Source organism: Athene noctua, chromosome 1 (assembly GCF_965140245.1).
Source record: "Athene noctua chromosome 1, bAthNoc1.hap1.1, whole genome shotgun sequence".
NCBI classification, from domain to species: domain Eukaryota; kingdom Metazoa; phylum Chordata; class Aves; order Strigiformes; family Strigidae; genus Athene; species Athene noctua.
In genome coordinates, this window is record NC_134037.1 from 248,266,075 (window position 1) to 248,284,127 (window position 18,053).

At 36.5% G+C, this 18,053-nt stretch overlaps 1 protein-coding gene across 3 annotated transcripts; it reads left to right on the forward strand.

Moving 5' to 3' along the window:
- Window positions 1-91: 91 nt before the first annotated feature.
- On the forward strand, window positions 92-17,192 carry KBTBD3 (kelch repeat and BTB domain containing 3). 3 transcript variants are annotated; one of them, XM_074916247.1, is made up of 3 exons: window positions 92-183; window positions 8,521-8,762; window positions 11,597-17,192. In XM_074916247.1, exons 2-3 carry the CDS (start codon window positions 8,539-8,541, stop codon window positions 13,215-13,217), a joined length of 1,845 nt encoding a protein of 614 aa, XP_074772348.1. In that variant the 5' UTR covers window positions 92-183; window positions 8,521-8,538; the 3' UTR covers window positions 13,218-17,192. The 3 variants fall into 3 exon arrangements, with proteins under 3 accessions (XP_074772348.1, XP_074772356.1, XP_074772364.1); XM_074916255.1 differs by lacking the exon at window positions 92-183 and adding an exon at window positions 542-1,052; XM_074916263.1 differs by lacking the exon at window positions 92-183 and adding an exon at window positions 7,257-7,356.
- The last annotated feature ends 861 nt before the right edge of the window (window positions 17,193-18,053 follow it).

Here is an 18,053-nt window from a genome sequence, read left to right on the forward strand (position 1 = left end):
CAGCGAGCCCCGGGAACAATCCGCCCGGTGGGGGGTGGGCGGGCTTTCATCTGGATTGACGGCCGGGGGAACCATTCCGAATGCAAGAAGCGGGAGAATGACACCGGAAGGAGCCAATCTGCTGGCGCTACTGCTGCGGAAGGTGGGCCAGACTGGTCGCTGAGCTGCTGGTGTTGGCTGCAGGTGGGTGCGCGCTGTTCGGCGGGAGCGCCAAGGCGGGGGACTGACTCTTCGCCGGTTGCGGAGAGGTGGCAGCGCTTGAAGACCGCCACATCCCGTGGCCGGGCCCCGCAGTCGCGCTGTGAGAGGAGGGGAAGCCCCTTTGCACCATCCTGCCTGTCCTGCCAGAATTAGTCCTCCCTTAGAATGAAGGGAGCCGCTGCAGGGCGCATGCGCGGTGTCGTGGGCCTGCTCAGTAGCGGCGCTGACGCCGCCGCCCTCCCTCCGGCGGGCGGGGCGAGGGGCAGGGGCGGAGGGGCAGCGGCTATGGCTGGGCTGGCGCTGTGGGCCTGCAGGGGCGGGCCGAGATCGGCACCGGCACCGGCACCGGCGGGGACCGATGAGGCTGGGGGTGGCGGGTAGTCCCAGCTATGGCTAAACGAACGTAATTTCCTTGTAACTTCTGGCTGCCCCCGGCTTTGTGCGAGACAGGGCTGCGTTTATGCCGCTGAGGGTAGCGGCACCGTTACCGGTTAACGGCAGATAGTTCCCCCGGTGTCTTTGGCCCTATTAGCACGTGGGTATGTGCCTGAAGAACCGTCCCGGCCCCTGGAGGAGGTGACACGTGCTGGCAGCTGTGGCAGCGGGGGTGGCCTCTCCCCTGGGCCTTCCCTGGGCTTGCTGCTTTGTGTTGACTAGAAATGAGGAGACAATTGTTCACCCACCAGATGCGAAGTACTGCATCACCCGGGTTTGATTCTGGCTTGTAAAGAATATGTCCGAACAAAAGCCTTTCATATCCTGTGCTCTTTGTTCTGCTAAGAACCGTAATGGTTGTCAGAACTGGATTCCCGTGTGCCCTCAATTACAGGCTATCTGTAAATCATCACAAGGTAATAATTTTGTTTACCCTTTAGCTTTGCAATTGGGCCATGGCTAAAAATGTAGGGTCTGTTCGAACATTTACGACCCTCCTTTCTGTTGCTTACCTTTAGAAATACATGTGCGTTTAACTGTTCTATACTGACCATGCACAAATGATGCAAAAATATTGAAAATTACATTCTTTTATGTATTTCTTAAAATCATTATCTTATTTCAGGTAATTCTTAGAATCTTTGTTATTGTTGTTTAGCATTCCCAGCTCCCTGTTAATGTGAAAAAGTGCTGTTTCTACACAGGCCAGAAGAACAGCTGGCTTTTTGTCAAGCCTCAGTTACACCTGAGTATAGGCTGGTCTTTGCAAAATATTTTAAACACAGAAGTAACGCTGGGGAAAAAAATGTTTTGGCTAGGAATCAGTAGTGTAGCTCATTTTTAAAGATTACCATTTTTCCTCATTACTTAGTCAAGCAAACAATGTCATATATACTCCTTTATGTATTATCCAAAGATGGAGACAAAGCTGACTGACAGCAGGGGAGGATGTTGCACAGTCAAGAAAAACTCCAGGAAAATGCTATTCACCAATATCAAATTGTATCTGAGACTTACATTTCAAACACTGTATTCTGCACACTTGAAGAGGAAATTGTGGCCATATCTATATTTCGTTACTGATATGTGAAAGTACTAATGGAATGTGGATATTGCCTAGTTCAAAAAACCCCCTAAGGTTTGGTTAATAGATTGGACTTGTCCATGCTGTCTACTAGGTGATGTAAACATGTAGCAGTTTTTTCACGAGTAGACTTATTTTTTAAAAAACATAAGTATCATGCGTAAGTGCAAATTGCGATTCAAGATGCAGTGTATAATACGTAATATAATTATGAATATATTCAATATAAGCCCACATTTTTATTATAAGTAAAACATGCTATCACAATAAGCTATGCTAAACTGTAAGTATGCTCAATATTGCATGTGTGTTTTGAAAAAAAACAATCACATACAGGAGTGATGACCACAGAACCCAATAAAAGCAGTAATTTCCTCTTACAGATTTTGCAGTTATTATTTTTGACAGAATTACAAGTACAGCATGGCATGTTAATTCCTTTTTTTTTTTTTCTGAAAATGAAAATTACAATTCTTGAGCTTTTTTAGCTAAGAAAATAATTTCCAAAGGAACTTGATGAGTTCAAGAAATTCAAGGATAAAATCCAGTCAGTTTGAGTTCTAAGTGATTATTTTCTTTATCTTTGTGGATTCATGTGATTGTGAGAGGCTATGCAATTAAAGATCACGGCTTGAAGAGAGGGAATCTTCCACATCTGGAAAGCCTCCAGGAATCAATGCAATTTCTCTGCTTCCTAGTGGTACCATGCTGGGTTTTTTCCATGCTGGGTTTTTTCAGTCACTTCTAAAGAACCCAAGCCTTTAAAGTCTCCGTGTCACCTTTTTTTTCTTGGAACACATGTCTCAACATTTATTATTGATAAATGCCACTTTTGTGAATTAAATGTCTCAGAATGTCACATTCTGATTATCTAAAAATGTTTGACTGAATATTAATTTTCTTTGAAGTTTGATTATTTATGAAAAAGCTGTGAGACTCAGTTGCATTGAAATTTCCAGACAGGAACCTGGAATTCTGTTTCCATCTGTTTTCAGTCTTGGACAGTCAATGACAATCAAAACAATAATGCAATATAAAAGTACAGAACTTTGTACTTAGTATTTATAATTTAATTACATTTCAATCCACTCTTGTATTTTTAGTCAGCAATTAGAAGTGTCACCAAATCCTTTAGATACAGGTTCCACTTGTATTCAACTCGCTGAATATTTTATTAGGTGTGGTCAAATTAGATATGTAGTGGGGTCTTTAAAAATTGTTAGCAAATTACTAATTTCTCCCCTTTTTCATAGATAAGGTGTGAAAGTAGCAAATCGTCTTGATGGCTATATAGTTGGTTTAGTAATAGAACACATTTTTAAGGTTTGATATTAAAATGCTGACCCTGACCTTTACAGAACTTACATTGACTGTACAGTTAAATTTTGTATTAAAAAAAAAATCAAACCATTTTCTAGAGAAATGTATATAATTTCTTTATCTTCAATGGAATTCTTTCTTCTTAGGTACATATAGTATGCTGTAAAATATCAGCATTTCAGATTTCTCGTTTTAAAAGCCCTGCTATCTAGTAAGATATACTATCCAAGTTAGGAGGAGGCTCAATGACAAAGGTAATATTCTCTTGAAGATCAGTTTATTTCTCATAAGATACCTGTTAAGAAGTATTAAGAATTAATATTCTTTTTTTTTTAATTGGTGAGAGAGTGCTGTAGCACAGCTATATTGTGCTTTGAGATAAAGCAGGTAGATTGTTTTACAGTTGTTTGTAAAGTACCAGATAAAGGCAGAATTTAGATTAGTTTTGCCAGCTGTGTTGGTAGAGGAGAACATCTACACACAGAATGTTATTTGTAGTGTCTGAATGTTCACATGCCTCATGTAAGATTGGTGTCCATCATGCTGGGAATGGCTTCAGGCTTCAGACCTTCAGTCCTGTTACAAAGGTTTAGTCATGTTTATTGTCCGGCAGGCATGGTCTGATGTGTTTTTTCTGACAAAGTGCTAACTTATCTATACATGATACTTATGTATGCTCAGTACTTTCACAAAACAACATTCCCTAGGCTATTACAAAGTCACATATATTTGTATATGTTTTTATTTTACTATTATAAAGTGATCAAAATGACTTGGTGTAAGTCTTCTGTACCCTGTGTCCTCATCTGGGTGTTCGTGCTCCATTCTTATTACACAGGCCCTTGCCCTCCCTTGTTTAATAAATTTTCATCTGTTATTCACTTAGAATTAACTGCACATCTTACACCATTCTAAACTTCATTAGCACTTTTAAACTTCTGTAACCATTTTATCTGTCGGTCGCATTATCTAAGGCTATTTTGACTGTTGGTTTAGCAAAGTCTTTTCAGTAAAAGTGTTTATGAATATATGTACTTTATATGAGTATGTTCTGATTGATGCTCTAGTGGGAACTACAGTAGACACTGCACAAACAAAAGTTCATCTCTGCTCAGAGTTCACTCTGCAGTTGTGTTTGCTTTGCTATTTCAAATCTGGTGGAATGGATATGAATGATATTTCTAGGAGTCATATTGCAGTGGTTATGATTTTAGTGTATGCCTGTAGAGATATTCTGAAAGTGGCTATCCTGGATGTTTTTGGTCTCCTATATAAGTTTAACAGTATGCTGTATTTACAGTATCTTAGTGTAATATCTAGGATTCAACAAATACTCGTTATGAAATTGATACACAAAAGGGCAGCTGAACTTTGTGAAGGGTAAGTATGAACTAATTACACATTTCAACTTCTTCTGCGTACAGAATTATATCTAAGAAGGATTGTTGATGGTGCCAACTAAAAGAAAATCTTTATAAGTATGCCTTATAACTATCTTTGACAAGGGAACATTAGCATTGGTGAAGTAAAAGAATTCCTCTAGAAATTCCGTGAGTGTTTTGGCAGCTCTTTGCTTACTATACAAGTATTAAAATCAGTTAAACTTTGTCTTGTAGCATTTTTATCAATAGATTAGATACTACTAGTAGGAATGCATGTATATCTCATATTTTGACTATGGGCTTATCAGACTTTGTGGTGTGCTTGTCTGGCATCTGGGTCAACAAGCTTATTATGCTGCTCCATCCCTTATTGTCTTGGGAAAAGGTCAGTGTTAAAACAGAGGATCTTGTGAACAGCAGAACTAATGAGGTCTGGGTCCTTATTAGTGGACTTTGTGACAGACCATTAGAATGCTCCTACTATCGGAGCTCCCAGGTGGTGGCCTTAGTTCATCAACTGTAATGACCAAAATTAGTTTACCATCCCCAACCTGCTTCTGTTCAACTCCTAGCTGCTTTGTGGCCGTACATAGGCTGGCCATTTCTTGACGCTTGACACATTTCTTGACAACTATCAGATGTGCAGAATGCAGAATTGCTCCTCAACTGGAGATCTGTACAGATAGCTTCAAGAGGTACCTATATTTCCCCCAGACATGTATCATATGGGGTTGACCTTAATAACTTTGAAGTCTGTATCAAATTTCACTATAACGGCCAATGAGCCATTTGTTTGATGTGACTTTCAAGCAGAAAAACGGGGCAAATACTAACTTTAAAGGTTTGGTTTTGAAGGTGTTTTTTTTTAAAGAAAAACAGGCTAATAGCTAACCAGGCATTTGTCAGTGTAAGATGTGCAAAGATTCAGTACGCGAGCAGAGTTTTGTCAAGTGGTAGGGTAACTTGAATTTGGTCACATCAGAGAACACATTTGATCTCACCACAGGCAATACCCAGTCACATACCCCAGTACTCAGGGTCTGATATGTCATGTTACAAGAGTTGCTGGAAGGCTGGTTGTGTGACAGGTGCCCAGTGGGTCAGATGATGGAAGAGGGCTCGAGTATGTAAGTACAAAAGTACGAAACAAAAGTAGGAGATCCCAACTGTGAGAACCATCCACCGGAGTTTGGTTCTTGATAATCCACATAAAGACAGGCTTTGTAATTGGAATCCTGTGGGAGTAAATGGAGCAAATATAAGGAGGCTCGTTGCCCAGTTTTCCTGAACTCCAGACCTACGCAACGTATGTCTGCATCTCCTGTGTTTTCTACCCTTTTGTCAGGAACTTGATCAAATATTTATAACTGTTGATTAATTCATATGGCTTTGTGGAAGAAAGCATGAAATAATTATGAATGCTAGTTGGCCTTGTTTAACATAACAAGTTTTAGCTGAATTGTTAAGATATTTTGGAGGGCTCTAAAATCACCAACAAATCCAGTAAATCGGTAAATTAGTAACCAAAATTATCAAATAAAGCAGGAATTGGCTACAAGGGAGATAAGAAGTGAGTTTTTTAATATTTATATTTTTAATGGAGTAGAGAGGAGGGTGAATTAGGCTAAACCATAGCATGGTATTCAATAGTATTTTCCTTAATGATGGACAAAAATAAAAAATAAGGAGACACTGATGTTACAGATTAGGATTAGGATGCACTGGATGACTGCATATTGGAGTAGTGGACACTGATGGGATCTTAACCATAATGTTGTACAACAAATCTGATATCAGTGAAAGAAATATGAGATCAGACTGGAGTGGATTAAGAGAAAACTGCAAAAAATAATAAGGAAAACAAAAACTCAGATTTATAAATGGACTTTGGAACTTTTGAGAACTGTTCATTCTAATAAAAGTTGAGAAAGGATATCAACACTCTTGATAATTATGAGTGAATGAATATATAAAGGAAAATTAAGACAAATGACAATTTTGATGGAAGAACAAATATTTGTAAGCATTAATAAACTGTGTAATTAAAAGAAGGTTTGCAGTCTTGGCAGTAATGTAGGGGGATAGTCTTTCTGTGGAAATAGTGATAAAAGAAAACTTTCTGAAATATAGATTACTTTTATGAAAGTGATTATACAATCTTTGCCTAAAACAGCAGAGATGGACTTGATGACATTAGATGTTTCCATATTCATTATACAAAGACAAATATTACAGAAATTGCTAATTTCACCTAGACAAAGCAAGTTGTGGGTCGGATCTTGCTATAGAAATTACATGTGAAAGGAGAAAGACGTCTCCTATGTATTATCAATTCCATAATTTTGTGAAAAGGTTTACATTTCCTTTAGAAGTATTACTTTACATGATGCCAAATAAACCTTGAAATTTACTTACTTTTTTTTAAGTGTCATTCAACTGTGGGAAACTAATTTTACGGAAACAACTCTGCTTTTGAAGATTCAGTCTTTTGAGGAACAGGCTTCTCTGACATACTGAAGGACTTTATGATTTATGGAAGTTCATGAGGCCATACATTGTCAAAATAAATGGTGGTCTTGTTCTTCTGTATTTTCCTGATTCCTCAGGCTTAGGATGGAAAGAGTGAATACGTGAGATTGGCCATGGGAAGGAGAAGATGCCTGCTCCAAGGGTGCCAATGCTGGCAGCAAGATCAGTGGATCTCTTCTATTCCAGGAGACATGGAGGTCTATTTGTGGTTGGAGCCACCTGACTAGATATAGATCAGTCTGCTATGAAAGTACCTCCCATAAAGAAGACAGCCTGATGGCTTAGTTTGCTATGAATATGTCATGTATAAGATAAGCCTTTTCATGAAGTTAAAACCCAAAATCAGTATTTTTCTGGTTTCTGGGTTTGGCTTGGAATTTTTTATCCCCTCCTTTGTCAATTCAGGTGGGCCATTATCTGTTGCTATTTTAATTGGAATTGTGGAAGCAAAATTCTGCAATAGAAAAACTTTGGTGTGTTTCCTTAAGCTTTAAAATAGGCAAGCTTGATTCGAATTTGTGGTAAGGGCAGTTTATGTATCTTTAGCAGTATAAATGGCTCTTTAGATAGGTGTAAATAAAATAGACTCATGTTTAAAGTTTCTTTATGTTGGCAAAGTGGAGTAAAATATTTTTAAAGGATAAAATAGTGAAGGCCAATTTACCATCAAAACAATGCACTTCAGTATAGAGATTTTGACCAGAAAAACTTGGCTGCTGAAAGGGAGATTGCACTGTATTAAATTTAAATTGGTTCTGAAGCCAGTTAATTTATGCCACAGCAAATGAAGCTCATGGTGTGCAGCATAAGCTGTAAGCAAACATACAGCTTCCTATCAAGACTAGAGGTACAAGAAAAAATTGGTATCAATTGACTAAACATTCAGAGTTGCACTGTTGCCAAACCATCTCTAAATGACCCTATTTGGTAAGCCCTAGCAATCCTGTGATTAGGCCAGGCTGTCAGTGTTTGTATTCTGATATTTTAGTCTGGAGTGCCTAATGGGAATCCACTTAGAAAGTAGTCTAGTAGCTGTACCTCCCTTCCACTGTAACCTTTAGAAAGACCATTGGTCTGTGCTGAGTTTGGGGTTTGTGGTATACAGATGAGCCTTTTGGAATCTAAAAATAGGTAACAACGTTTTCCTTTTCCATCTCCATTTTTACATAAAATTGTAAGAGTTTGGGGGGTTTTTTGGAGGGTAAGCCTAGGGCTAGTCTTTCTCTTAAATGACCATTAAAAATTTTAACACACACCTTGGTGTGCTTCCTGTGAACTTTATTGAAAGAATTCCTACAGGTGGGTACTATTTGCAGAGTTGTTTTTTGATATATGTCAGATATTTTACTTTTCAAGGTATGCTATGTGTATATATTTTACAAAGTAGAAATACTGTTGTCAAATTAAATTCAGTGTAGAAGTCACTTATTAAACAAGTTTAAAACTGTGCATAGGATTTACAAACCAAATTCAATGATGGGGATTTTTTTGTTTGGTTTATGGTATATTGTGATTTTTTAAATAGTAAGACCGTAGAATCAATTCTTTATTTTTCCATTTTACTTTCAGGAATAGATTGAAGAAACCATGGCCAATCAACGGGATTACATTAGCAGACCTATTTGCAACGGAATTTCTGTTCCTGAAAATAAGATCAGTTCCTTAGTGGCTGAAGGTCATGGACAACAAATTCTAAAAGTACTACAAAAATTCAGAGAACAAAATATATTTTTTGACTTTAAAATTCTTGTGAAAGATGAAATAATTCCTTGTCATCGTTGTGTACTGGCAGCATGCAGTGATTTTTTCAGGTAAACCCAATTTTGGCATGAGTTTGCAGGAAATGGATTGTAAGCTCTCTGGGAGGGAGGGAAGGAAGGAATGAATATAATTACAAAAATTAAAAAAAAAAATTATCACAGCTTACAGAGTCTTGAGTAAAGCATTCAAACATCATATTAAGGATAACAAAAAAAAAAAACAACAAAAAAACAACCAACCCCTCAAACAAAACTACAGTGTTAGGTGCCTAACCATACCCCAAATACATGTTCGTATTTCCAAAGCTACATGAGGACTCTGAATTTGAGATTCAGACAGCAGTCTGTACTCTGAAGTACAGATGTCAAGCCATAAGTGCATGGTTCTGCTGCTAGGTAGACTAGACACAAGTTGTGTATCTTTATATTACCTGTTGCTTGTATCTGTACTTGAAGGTCTGCAGGAGTATTGTTTGACTTTGTATGCCACAGTCTATGTACTATGACACAATTATATTGTGAAAAAAACCTAGGTTGATTACAAATATATCTTGGATTAAGCAACTGTGGATAAATTGTACATGCTTTTGGAATAGGGCTGGATTTTGTTTGTCCAAGATGAGCAGTCAGTACAGTAGAGGTTGTCTTCAGAGATATTTAAACAGGTATCTTACATTTTTTTCTAAACTACAGATTTCAGCCTTTTAGCATGAAATGGATCTCTGATCCTCTTTCTGGTGTTTAAAGCTATGCATTCCTAAGGGACAGACAGATCATTCAAATATAGGGTATTAATTTATGAAGAACCTTGCTAACGTTTTTATTAGTAAGGCTCAAACCTGCAATTCCACACTGTTTCCAGTCTGTTTCCAAATATATTCTTTACTAAAACATTAAAGCTAAGATGCTCTAACAATGAAATGAGTTAATGACCTTGATTCAGTAGCCCATACATAGATGACAAGTGTTATTTTTAAATGTCCCGGAACATCCCATGGTCTGTGGGAATCTGCCATATACAACAGAGGATATAGGCTAGACATGTTCTTAGGACTACTGAAAAAAGAAGAAATGCAGATGAAATAAACTATTTCTCCACTCTAGCAGCAGATTTGTTTTTTCTCTGACACACAGAACTACTTGCATTTCAAGTGTTTACTGCTTGACAGCACAGAGGTGCTCTGGGGTAAAGGAATATTAGGATGAAATAGCTCCTAGTGGTAATTGTTAGAATTGAAGTTAAGCACATGGTAACATACATGTCCTTTTCACTACCTACAGGCTCTTCAGGTTAAAATTCGCCAGGAGAGACCTCTCTCTCTGTGTAACACTGGATAACAGCAGCCATCAAATTCATAAGTTGTCCTGGAATGCAAGGCCCATTTATTACCTTCAGAGAATAAAAAGTACCTAGATCCACTAGAAAAAAATTAAAATTAAACACCTTTTGTATTCATTAGCTTTTGGACTTCCCTTAGTTTTGGTTTTATTTTGTAAACCCAAAATTCAGCAACATTTTGCTCACTACTAGTTAGCTTTCAGAATCAAAGCCTTTGCCTAGATTGCTCTCCTTCTACTAGTATTGTTTAGTTGCTATTTTACTCTGTAACTAGAGATTTGTATAGCTCTTGGGTTAATGAGGAGAGGATTCTAAGGATCATCATTTAATATGTAAAAGGTCTTTGGGAGATGTGTCTTTATGTTCTTGTTCAGGAGATCAGACAAGTTCCTGCTTTACCCGATGTTCACTTCTCAAGGAGTATGCTATACATAGTGATTTTTTTTTTTTTTTTTTCTCTTTGGCTTCATAAAAGTATGGGATTTAAAAAAACACATACCATACAGATACCAATTGTATAACTGAACTATGATTTTTTTTTAATAGGAACTATCAATGTTATATTAATAATCTAGGTTATATACTTAGTATTTGATGATTTATCTAAATCTTTCTCCACTGTCATCTTTTGTCAAATTCAGAAGCTGTTGCTATCACAGCCTGATGCTTGGGCTCTGGGAGGGTAGGACAAGTGATGCTGCAGCACTGTTCTGTTGCCAGCACTTACTGGCTTGAAAAACTTCAATTATTTTATCTTGCTATGTTAGACTATGTGAAATAGTTAAACGTTATTACATATTTAGCAATAGTTAAAATTGTAATAAAATTTGCAAAAATCTACTGATCAATAGTTCCACGATTTCAGCTTTTGTCTTTGTATTCAGTCACCATCTACTTTCTGCACAAGTTTCATTGTGTCATGCGATGCTATGTCAAAACCTAAATTTTTTCTGACGTCTGCCTGTACCCATACATCTATCTGTCAACTCTAAAGCAAGAATTAAGTTTCCTCATATTTTTTATCCTCTTTCACCCCTCACCTACTTTTATTACTTCGGAGTGCACCCATCATCCATCGTGCTGTTTGCTCAGCCTGCAGTTTGGAAGGCCTTTTTTCACTTTAATTTTCTGTATTCATCCACAGTGCATGACCTAAATCATGGGGCTTTTTTACTATATATTTTTTTAAATCAGCCTTTCTGTCTCAGGCTGTTGAAACTGATGGGGCGCCCACAATTTCACGTTTTCGCTCACATTGAGAGTTGCAGATTTCATCGCTCACTGTGAAAATCCATACAAAACACCTGGGCTGCTATAATTTTTATGAGCCAACATTTTGAATATGTTCTTATCACCACGCCTTTTTTTCTTCAACCATATCAAGCAAATGTATTGTTCTTCCTTATGAGAACCTCCACATTTTAGACCTATACAGTCTGCCCACCTAATTATACACCCCTGCTTGCCTCCTTCCTCTCACAATAGTGTTCCCTGCTGTTTGCTAGATCTTTAATTTGTGTGTGTATCTTCTATATTTTATTCACAGAGCCATGTTTGAAGTTAATATGAAAGAACGAGATGATGGCAATGTTACTATTAGTAATCTATCACCCAAGGCAGTGAAAGCTTTTCTTGATTACGCTTACACAGGAAAAACAGAGATAACAAATGATAATGTGGAAATGCTCTTCCAGCTGTCGTCATTTCTTCAAGTTTCACTCCTTTCCAAAGCTTGCAGTGACTTTCTAATAAAAAGTATTGATCTTGTGAATTGCTTACAGTTGCTTTCTCTATCAGAAAGTTACGGTTCTGTTCGCTTATTTGATCATGCACTAGATTTTGTACAGCACCACTTTTCCTTGCTGCTCAGATCGAGCGATTTTTTGGAGATTAACTTTGAGATATTACAAAAATGTCTTGAGGCTGACGAACTAAATGTCCCTGAGGAAGAATCGGTGTTGAAAGCTGTTCTTCAGTGGACCAAACACAACTTAGAAACACGACAGAAATATCTGCCTAATTTGATTAAAAAAGTGAGACTACACCAGTTACCTGAAAAGACTTTGCAGGACTTTCTACATTCTGAAGAACACTTACTTAAGAGTGCTAATTGCTCAGTAATAATCAATGATGCAGTTAAAAGTGTGCAAAACTTTAGTGGACTGTTTCCAGATGCACGTCCGTCAACAACAGAAAAATACATATTTGTTCATAAAACTGATGAAGATGGAGAAAACAGACATACATTCTGCTACAACATCAAAACAGATAAATGGAAAGAACTACCACATACGCACATGATTGATCTTCCCGGGTCAAGTTTATCTAGCTATGGAGAAAAAATATTTATAACTGGAGGATGCAAAGGGAATTGTTATAGGACTGTGAGGCTTCATATTGCTGAACCATTTCATGATGCCACTGACCAAACCTGGTGCTACTGTCCAGTCAGCAATGAATTCTCCATAGTGTCAGCTATGAAAAAACCAAGGACAATGCACACATCTGTTGTAACCTTAAATCAGCTGTTTGTAATAGGTGGAAAGACCAGAGGAGCTCAAGAAACTCGGAGTCTTTTGGATGTAGAATCTTATAATCCTCTTTCCAGAGATTGGAAATCTGTAAGCCAATTACCAAGAGGTATCTACTATCCAGAAGCAAGTGCATGTCAGAATATAATTTATGTCCTTGGCTCAGAAGTAGAGATTACTGATGCTTTTAATCCATCTCTTGACTGTTTCTTTAAGTATAATGCTATGACTGATCAGTGGTCTGAGCTTGTAGCAGAATTTGGGCAGTTTTTCCATGCAACTCTAATCAAAGCCGTTCCAGTGAACTGTACATTGTACATCTGTGATCTCTCCACCTACAAGGTCTACAGCTTTTGCCCAGAAACCTGTGTTTGGAAAGGGGAGGGATCTTTTGAATGCGCTGGCTTTAATGCAGGGGCAGTTGGGACAGAAGACAAAATCTATATATTAGGTGGTGATTATGCTCCAGAAGAAATCACAGATGAAGTTCAAGTCTACCACAGTAGTAGGTCTGAGTGGGAAGAAGTTTCTCCAATGCCAAGAGCCTTAACTGAGTTTTACTGTCAGGTCATTCAGTTTAATAAATATAGGGACCCCTGGTCATCTGTACTGACAATTTGCTCTGGAGAATTTTGAAATTCCTGAATCAAAATTATCTATTTAAATGCACAAGTTTTAGAACAGATTTTTAGGTATTAATTTACAGATGGAAAAATATGTACTGTTTTGTTTAAATCTTCAGTTTAAATTGTATGCTATAGAATTGCTTTTGGAAGAGTCCATTGTCATTCATTCTAGTCATTATATAGAAAGTACTACTTAATTTTATATGCAAGCCTTCTCTGTAATTATCTGAATAATTTACAAAATGATATTACTTTTCAAAAAAGCATAGTCATGAGGAATTCATTGTGTAATATGTGCCATTATTTCTGTAATATTCACAGTTGTCCCGGGAGACAAATTGATGAGTGAGAAAACTGACTGTGATACTGTTTTCCCTATGTAACTGAAGTTTAAAAGAGATCTATATTAGTGTTATTTAGGTTTTTTATATTCATAAACCTGTAAGAGGAATTAATTGACAGCTTTATCTTATTAGAATGACCTTAGCAAGGGCAAGAGCCAAAGTGACCTTCACAGCATTAAAACCAGGTATCTTAACTTGAAGAGACTGATAATTCATATCATCTTACTTCAGCTCTTCAGTTTTACCATTTTTTCTTCATCCTTGTGCCTTAGTAGTAGCTGTACTTTCTGTTTTCATCCCATTAACTGTGGTAAGGTAAACTTTGATAACATATTGCAGAGTGGGCAAGATTTCTACAGAATGGATGATTCATGTGGTATCTTTGCTTCAGTCATGCTGTTAACTAAAGAAAAAACACTTCAGGATGTTTTCTAATAGAAGTCTTCCATCTCTGAAGTCTCCAGTGCTACCTACTAAGCAGCCACTAGGCTGCTTAGAGCAGCAAGCTGTAAAATTTTAGTTGTTGCTTCAGTTAACTATGGGAAAAGTTCCTATTGTCATACATCAAATACAAAGTTACAAAAATAAATCCCTATATTTAAAGTAAAAGTAAATAGTATTTCTGAGGTGAAAGATTTTTTTTTAAACTTCTATAGTGGTTTAAATGAATTAAAACACTTTAGATTGTACATCATGGTAATTTTAGCTGTTAAAATATTACATAGAAAACACTACACAATATACTGCTTGATAAACTTTCAGTAGTCATCTATTATAATGTTAAAATCATAATGGAATTTTAGTATTAATATTAGTGTAGGCATACATTGTGAAGTACATTTGATCTCATGCATACAAAGTGGGACCTATGTCTGACAGAAGGACACTAAAATTAGCTAGGTTTCATAAATCATTTGTAATCCTCCACAGCCTGAGAATTTTCTTACCAGTTATTTCCATAAGATATTGAGAGCCCTTAATGTTCCATGTAAGTATCTTTTAAGCGGTAAGGTTGTCTTATGCCAGACAGAATGGTTCTAAACATCTAAGCACATCTTTTCCAAACAGTTTAAAGATGACCAAATTTAGTGAGACATCTAAAACATCTTTCCTATGGCTTGAGACAACTGTGGTAAGTTCATTATGACATCACTACTGCATGTACTTTTTGCAAAACTCAAGCTCAGTATTAATGCTTAAAGCTTAATATTGCCTAGCAACATACTTCTGTTTTAAACAGTAAACAATGTAATGTTCCAACTCTGTGACTGACTCTATAATTTGTTACCTTTATCCATTTAGATAACATTCATCATAAATATCTTCATAAGGATATAAATGAAAATTACACACATTTGGAGAACATACTAATGGAGTGGAACCCTCCCACTCAATTTAATTTATTTGTATTAAGATGTGTGTCAGTTCTGTAGAATTAAATAGCTTGTTGTTACAGTATTTCAGGCAACTTCCACATTTAATTTGCTCTTTTCATAGTGAGTCTCCAAATCATATAACTACACTTAGCTAGGTAACCTTTACAATCACCATACTGAAATACAAGCAGTTTTATACTGGAACACAACTACTTTTTGTTAGTGCAACATAAATGTATTGAATAGTTTAGGAGAGATGGAGAATACTATTCCCACTTATTGAAATAGTGGGGGAAAAATAGACCTATAGAACAGTAGGTTTAGCATTAATAAATTACTCGAGGTAGCATAGAGACTTCATTAACCATTAATTATTGCCACTTGTCACTTCATTGGAATACAAGGCCCAATTCTTTGCTTGTGTTTTTGTCTTGTTTTTATACCTGAGTAATGTAAGTATGCAATTTATGCAATGAGAAAATTAACATATTATGCCCATAGTACATGGGTATAAATAGCTATGCAAATTGGAAGAGACTAGAGAATTGCGAGGGTTTTTTAATTGCCTCTGTCATGACCAGATTGCTGGGTCACATAAACAGCAAGTCAGTCAGTAATTCAGGTGATGCTCTTTCCTCTAAGTTTTTCCTTACAGCAAATTTTTTTGGGCAGTCTTCCATCCAGCTATTTGCTCTATGTATAAGGCTTTGGCATATGAAATCAGCGCAACGACGTATGTGGTAAATTACTCAGTATATATAGTAAAAACTGAATTAAGCTTAACGGGAAAACAGACATGTCTCTACTATTCTATGCTACATTTGCACAGGAACTAAAGTCAGTTCCCAGTTTGACAAATCATTCATGGATTTCAAATGGAGTTGAGCTCTCTTACTCAGCAGTCAGGAAATAATGTCATAGTGTCAGTTACTTTATACCATTGCTTACAGTGAAGTTACTGTAAAATAGTATTAATTTTCTTCAGTTATTTAGGTAAGCCTGTATTACAACTCTCACAGAAGAAAAAACCATCTGCCAGAATTCTGCATACAGAGAGTTAAATCTGATAGCAGAATTGAGTACAGAAGAAGCTGTGTTAGAAAGTCATGGTTAAAAACAAAGGTTTATGATAAAATTAGAGGCCTGTGTTGCCAATCCTGTGATTAATTGCTAATAATGTAAGAAATCTCAGCAAAATCAACTACACTACTCAGAAGAATATGGATTACTTGCATGAGTAACTGCTGTAGGTTTGGATCAATTAGATTTTTCAGTCTACACAGCTGTTATGCAATTTTTAAAAATAACAAAATTGGTGCAAAGCAAGCTTTTCTACATCTTTTCTCACTTTTCAAAGCTCACAATAGTTTATGAAAAAGTACCTTCCTCTAAAAATAGTCAATGACTAGATTAATGATTACCTATGTTCTCACTGAAATATAGTAAGAAGTTTAAAACACACAAATTGCATGTAAAGTTATAATCTACTATTTGCACTTAAATGATGTAACCAAAACATTTCTAATAGTATCCTATTACATGTCACAGAACACATTATAAGCATGACCAGTATAATATACAAGAAGATAATATATATTGTATGTGGGATTTTAATATCCAGTAATGATTATATTGGATAATCTTAATTTTTAAAGAATGCTATCAAAACATTATGGCACTTTGGTAATGTTATCAAAGTGGTTTAGTTGTTATAATAAATATCAATTATTCAGGTGTTTATATTGATTATGTTTGCACAAACCTGATGATTACTATATTATTTATGTACTAATGAATTTATTTTCTATATTCTAAATACATTTGTAGTAAGTCAGTTTACTGATGTTAAAAATTCATAATTCATCATACTCAAAAAATGGAGAAGATTTACTGGGTCAGATTTATTTCTGGTATTATTTCATGAAGCAAGCTGTATACCTCCTCAGATTAGTAGAAACAGTAGGTAAGGTATAGGCTATAGAATGTGCTGTCCTCAGTTTGTAACGTGGAGTCTGATTTTAGATGTTTGTTTGTAGGTGCCCAACAGGAGGCAGCATAAGATCTGTTTTAATTAAACCAGACTGAAAGCAGGGATACATTTGACAATATTTATAGCTGAACATTATGCTCAACTTTTTTTCCCCTCTAACATCCAATAAAGCATAGAGATCAGTAACATTTTGCTGCTGCCTGGGCTCTGCTGATACGTGGAAAGTATGATACTACATGTTTGCCAAGATGTTCATTCTTTTGTGAAATAAAAGCACCGAGCAACTGAATCTTTTGCAGGTCTGATTTTTTGAGTGAGTTTCAAAACACAGAGAATCTACAATGTTTCTAATGAGGTTAGCTACCTTTTTTTCCCCTCCTTTTTTCAACTGAAGAACATTTTGAATGTTATAACCAAGAATGCAGTTAGCATGCATGAAAACCGCAGCGAGAGGTTTTTTTTTAATTAACCTTGGACTTTGTATTTGCATATCCATTGTATATTAATTTGCTGCTCCCTAAATTTGATTTAGTCTGATGCAAAGTTGTAAGTTTACCATTGTAAAGTACTCATTTAAATGGGTATCTTTTTTTATGAGATCCATCTAGTCCAGATTGCTATGTAGGGTTTTTAACAGTTTAACTATTGCAAATGATGAGGTATTTATTTTGCCTGAAATGAGCTTCCATACTACCTAGAAGTGGCTTTCAATAAAAGGAGTTATAAGCTACTTAGCCTAAAATTCATATGCAAAGGGTGCAGAAATGGCATTAATACAAGGTGAGGGAGCCCTGCGTTGTCTTGTGTTCTTTCAGAACTTAAAATGCTGTGACATTCAAACCTCTGTATAGATAAAATGGAGTTACAGCAATGAAAACTAACTTTGCCCCACAGCTAGCAAAAGCCATTTGGATACATGTGCAAAACATTCCAACAGCTTTCATAATGTTAAAAGCTTATGTTGAATAATGAAGGGATTCACAGACGAAATTGAGAGCTGTAGTTGTGTAACCTTGTGCACAATCAGAAAATTGTGTATGTATGTACTACATATCAAGGGAATTCACCATGGACTTGAAGAGTTTGTATCTGAAGTAGACAGGACAGTGGGGCTTTTCTCATTGTCATCACAAGCA

What these genes read in the sequence shown, in the direction of transcription:
- KBTBD3 (XM_074916247.1), top strand. Translation starts at nt 8,539, where the DNA reads ATGGCCAATCAACGGGATTACATTAGCAGACCTATTTGCAACGGAATT. An exon ending in GCATGCAGTGATTTTTTCAG is followed by an intron (nt 8,763 to 11,596) that starts GTAAACCCAATT and finishes TTTTATTCACAG; the next exon opens with AGCCATGTTTGAAGTTAATA.